At 42.4% G+C, this 5,478-nt stretch overlaps 1 protein-coding gene across 1 annotated transcript; it reads left to right on the top strand.

Annotated features, from left to right (window-relative positions):
* The first annotated feature begins 3,272 nt into the window (after nt 1-3,272).
* On the top strand, nt 3,273-3,964 carry LOC127775573 (uncharacterized). Its single transcript, XM_052301832.1, has 2 exons — nt 3,273-3,373; nt 3,577-3,964. Exons 1-2 carry the CDS (start codon nt 3,295-3,297, stop codon nt 3,852-3,854), a joined length of 357 nt encoding a protein of 118 aa, XP_052157792.1. The 5' UTR covers nt 3,273-3,294; the 3' UTR covers nt 3,855-3,964.
* The last annotated feature ends 1,514 nt before the right edge of the window (nt 3,965-5,478 follow it).

The raw sequence follows: 5,478 nt of genomic DNA, 5'->3' as shown, positions 1-5,478 counted from the left end.
GTGGAGGGCATACACGTTCACGTGACCCTGTCAAGCATCTCAATACAAATTACTCCCTCCGTCCCATAATATAAGTGATTTTGAGTTTTTGTTTGTAGTCTTTGATTACTCGTCTTATTTAAAATATTTTGGAATTATTATTTATTTTTTTGTGACTTGCTTTATTATCCAAAGTATTTTAAGCACAACTTTTCGTTTTTTATATTTGCACAAATTTTTTGAATAAGACGAGTGGTCAAACAGTGCAAGTAAAAACTCAAAATCTCTTATATTATATATTATGAGACGGAGGGAGTAATATTCATGGCCCCTGCCAAGCATCTCAGTTCAAATATTTGTCAATAATTTTTTGAAACGGTAAAATATTTGTCAATAATTAGTTTCACACTTTTGCAGTTCAAGTTTCTCGCAACAATAGTTTCACATTGAAATTAAGTGTGTTATCAAAGCATTAAGCCTTTTCAATTCAACATTAGTTGCAACATTAACAAACTCATTCAAATTAAATATTAAAGCTTGACAAATGACTAACCAAACCAACTTGGACTAAGGATGTTATCTGGACAGCGGATTAAATTGTTCATTATCTTTAAAGACACAACTTGAAACTGAGCATGCACTTAATCGATACTTATATTCACTACACTAGTCTGTCTATATCATGTCTGAAAATATTAGCAATTCACCATAAGATTTAATCCGGAACTAAAGAGCATAAACCATGTTGATGTAAAGGTAAACCATAGACATATTACTCTCAATAATAGGGACACGCAAAATAGATATACTATAGGTGTAATAAACAATTATATCTAACTCATTTATGTGTAAAAATGGAAACATCAGAAAGGAACAAAAGAGAAAAATGAAGCAAAATCATTGCCGTTGCCATTTTCACCATTGGTGATGCCATTGTTGTTATCGTTGCCAGCCATGATGATGAGGATGTAGTCGAAGTAATCGTTCACAAGAGGTAGCAATTAAGCAGTCACGTAATGTGCTCCCAAAAACATTATTCGTCCTCTCCTCAGAAAACAGTTCACCGTTCTCTTAGATTATCCATGATGAATTAAACACTGTAACTCATAGCGTTTCATGAATCTTAAAACTTATTTGATTTAAATGGTCATTGCCCAATTAAATCTATAACATATTTAGCATAACAAATCCGCTGGTTTTATAATTGCAACATTCGTTTGAGGGAAGAACAGTATTACGCATGAAACTCACCGAAAATTAAGTCGACGGCTTTAGCCCAAAGATACCGTAGTAAAGCCAAATTGCCAAGAAGATTAACGGAGAAGCGCGCACGTCTCGATACGCGACGATACCCAACGATTAAAAGAGAAAAACTTACACATTGTACAATGTAACTCTACTGCTGTGTACAGCTATTTTGAGTGCATATACCATCTTCCATATATCCGTTGACTTGGGTGCATATATACATGCATAGTAGCGTTACTAACCTTAGGTTGACAATTGAGTTAGCGAAATAAGCTCTTGTGTAGTTGTGTCGAATCAGTCCATCGTCCCATCGTCTCATCAAACGGCAAAACGAGCTGAAGCTCTCGTGTGTTCCGGTGCAATGGCATCTTCGCTTCTCGTGGCGTTCCTCCTCCTGAGCTCATACGCTGTCCTCTCTATTTGTTCCTCGCGCCCCATCGGTATGTAATGTCGCACTAATTAATCTCTCTTCACTAGGGTGCATATGCATCCTAGCTATTGATTTAGGTTGTGAATATTTTGTACGCAGCAGGTGGCGTGGAGGTGATCTGGAGCACTGGAGCAGCAACGACGACGATGGAAGCAGACGGTGGCCAGAGCCATCGTCGCCGAGGAGGTGGCACCAGCGTCGTGGTGAGATATTTGGTGGCCAGGAGGACGGTGATGGGGATGGAGGTGCCTAGTCGTGAGTCGTCGTGAGTTTGGGTGACGGCTGTGGTCGGATTCGGGGATAATTTAATTTTACTTAATACTTGTTTTCGTTCAAAAATATAGTAACTTGGCTATATAGTCAGGTGTTTGTTGGAGTATATTTCAGAACCAGGATAGTACTGCTTTTGTCTGCACTGCTGCTGCTGTGCAGGTTGTGTATTTGCAGCGCCATTTGCATGCCAAGCATTGGTTGCTTCCGAAATCCTATAATACTATACAATTGAGAGATGTGATCCCCACTTAGTGTAGTTATTAGGGATTTTTCTGAGCTGTGGTTAAGCCACGTCACTCTTTTATTTTCAGCCGTTCGATCAAACGCTTGCGAATGGTTTGATCGCACTCCATCACCCAGCGCATGTCCTTTTACCAACCTTCGCTGCCGCTGGGTGTGCTCGCTTCCTCTCCCAGATCACGCGCGCTACTTCCCCCCACCACCCCGCGTGTGCGCCAGGACGCGGGCCCTCCCTCCGGCCGCGCTCGCTTCTCCCCCCTATCCCCAGCGCGAGCCAGCCGTGGGCCTGTCATCCTCGCCGCGCCGCGCTCGGTTCCCCATCCATCAGGGGCTTTTTTTCTAGGACTATCGCTTTTTTGACTGGTCCTGTATATACCTATATATAATTTTTTCCTTCTCTATCAATATACGAGGCAAAAACTTTTATCCTCCCTTAAAAAAATGGTAAAACATAAAAAAAAACTACTTTAGGATAGGCAACTTGGTCTGGGCGCACTACTACTCAACATAATCCACACTTTGCGAGTATATTTCACTACTGCCCGCCGGTTTAATTAGTAACCCTGGTTGGAAGCAAAGCAAGAAAAGCGCAGTACGCACGTACGCTTGCAAGGTCACCACAAGTCGACGGCTTTCGCCCTGAGAGCAGTACAATAGCAGGCTATAAACTAGCTATAAACATATGTTAAAAAGATAAATAAAGAGAGAGAATAGCAGCGCAGCACGGACTCCAAGACATAATGTGTGTATGATAGGTGGGACCAGGTATTAATAATATATAAGCAACTATTGTATGAATTGGCGATTACATTGGCTATAGATGATTTGGAGCTAATGACTGTACTATTAAACTTGCTCTGAGCTAGAGATACCGTACGCCAAATTGCCAAGCAGATTCACGGAAAACCGTCTCGATATCCAACAAAACAAGAACTAGACTGCACGTGTACAGCTTTTCTCGATCGATTTGTATATATCTTCGTGCCGTTGACTCCAACGGCCTGTACAAATATGAGGCAGAGGAAGCTAGCTGCAGTACACATCAGTTCAGTCAGTGTTCATCGAATTACACGGCAAGAAGAGTTGAAGCTCTGGTGTGCGTGTTTGATCGGACTGAAGCTTTCATGGCGTCTCCGATTCTTGTGGCGTTTCTCCTCCTGGGCTTGTACGCGGTCGTCTCAGTCGATTCCTCGCGTCCCATCGGTACGCATATACTCTTTCAGTCTCAAAATAAACCAAACTAATATGAAATGTGATATGTTTTAGTACTACAAATAAAAATATCAGTACTAGGTTAGCTTATTTTAGAACAGAAAAAATATATACTTAATGTATTTGATTGTGTTCTTCATGATTTCGCAAACGAGCAAGCTATTGATGATTTGAGAGCTGTGTTCTGCACGCAGAGGGTGGCGTGGAGACGATCTGGACCGCGGCTGCAGCAGATCAGGGAGACGGCGGCGTGGCGCCGCCGCCGCGCCATCACTGCAAGGGAGGCGGCGGCGGCGCCGCCGCCGCCGCCGTGGCGAGGTCGTCTTTGCCGGAGAGGTCAATGATAGCGGTGATGCCTCGTAGACAGCCGGTGAGGGCGCCGCCTTCTCCGAAGCCGAGCATGGCGATGACGTCGTACATGCCGCCTTGCTCCGGCGGCGTCCCCGGCTGCCGTACTCCAAGGATGGGTTGAATTAGCTGTGGTTAATTTCCGCTGCAACGTTTTTGGCGCCCTTGTGATGCTAGCTGTGTGTGTTGGTTACTACTTCGGAATAATATATATTGTTGCTTATATAAGTTATATATAACCCATCATTTAGTCAGTGGTATATATACTGGCATGGATTATTACTGGTAGAATTAACCTGAAGTTCTGAACCTTGTAAACCTTTGTTCTAGCTCCTTTGCAGAGATCACCCCTGCAGGAGAGGAGTGTTCCTTTCTCCTTTTGTGGGCCAGTTGTTTAGCCGGACCCTGTACATACCTTGAGTCCTTTGTTCCGTGAGTCGGTCTTTTCTTCTTCTGTATCAATATAAAAGTGGCAAAGCTTTTGCCCTCCTATCAAAAGAAAAAACTTTAAACGTTAAATATATTGGTTATGTGAAATTACCGCGTTTCCAAAAAGAAGAAGACAGACACATGAACTCAGTGGATATTACTATTTGGAGGGTTGCTAAGATTCATGTTACTGAAATTGCTATTAGTCGGAATTTCAACCATCTTCAACCTAGCACTAGATTTAGGGATGCATGCACGAGGACTGTCAATTGCAAAAATCTTAATGTGATTTGAGCCATCCAAAAATAACTATATTTTGTGGATATTTAGGACATTGACGGTGTGGGGACGTGGCAAGGGCTCTCAACTCGCCACGTTAGATCTGTAGCTAGCTCCAACTCGGCCTTTGGCGCCGTACCCCCACAGAGGCACTCGTGCCTATTGGGAATAGTGAGGGGAGTTGCTTACCTCTTTAGCTAATTTTTAGGGTGTAGCAAAGTTTTCTCCCGATTGAACTAACGTCTTTAGGTTTTGGGCCAACAATGCCATGTAAATGGCATGACCAAATAGGATGAGAGGACGAGCTAGCGCGTGGAGGCATGGCTTGCAAGACATGTTGTGGACCGAGGCCATGCCCCTGCGACACAATTTTTCCCCTTCCCATCTCTAGCATTAATTATCTGAACGACGACGACGACTACCGGCCATATATGAGAGAAAGCAACGGTGTGGTGGATGAGATTGGGGAAAGCAATGGGTGCGATGGAGGGGGTGGGGGAGAAGAGGTCCTACCACCACAGACGACGTCGAGGTGTCATGCTCTTCCTGTAGTTTGTCGGCCTGATCTACGCAGCTTGGGTGTCCTCCATTGCTCATAGTCTTACTATTCGGACTTTGTGTGTCGAGACAACCATATGAGATGGAGTCCATGCTCTCTATGGTTGCACACTTGACTGAGACATGGGGAAAACGTTTTTATCCTTAGAAGGAGATATCACCTCGTTTCTTACATATCAATTACAATATTTATAAAAAATAATAAAATACATTAATATGAAATATGTCACTCTACAGACATGCAAGCTCAAATTGGACTTTCATGAGTTGTAACAAAAAAAAACAATTACAATTACAAATTTACGTTTACTAATTTTAGTTTAATTTTTTTATAACTTGTAGAATTCGTATTTAACCTTTCATGTTCGTGGAGTTATATATCTTATATTAATCTATTTTATCGATTTTTTTAAAAAAAATGACTATTTAGATGACATGTAAGAAATGAGGGGATCTCTGTTTAGATATGCAAATTTAAATCC

This window comes from Oryza glaberrima, chromosome 6 (genome assembly GCF_000147395.1).
Source record: "Oryza glaberrima chromosome 6, OglaRS2, whole genome shotgun sequence".
Lineage (NCBI taxonomy): Eukaryota > Viridiplantae > Streptophyta > Magnoliopsida > Poales > Poaceae > Oryza > Oryza glaberrima.
This window is presented reverse-complemented; position numbering and strand designations above follow the sequence as displayed.

Bases quoted from the DNA above. Each gene is read 5' to 3' on its own strand.
- LOC127775573 (XM_052301832.1), top strand. From the start codon at position 3,295: ATGGCGTCTCCGATTCTTGTGGCGTTTCTCCTCCTGGGCTTGTACGCG. The intron at 3,374-3,576 runs GTACGCATATAC...TTCTGCACGCAG, and splicing joins CGATTCCTCGCGTCCCATCG to AGGGTGGCGTGGAGACGATC.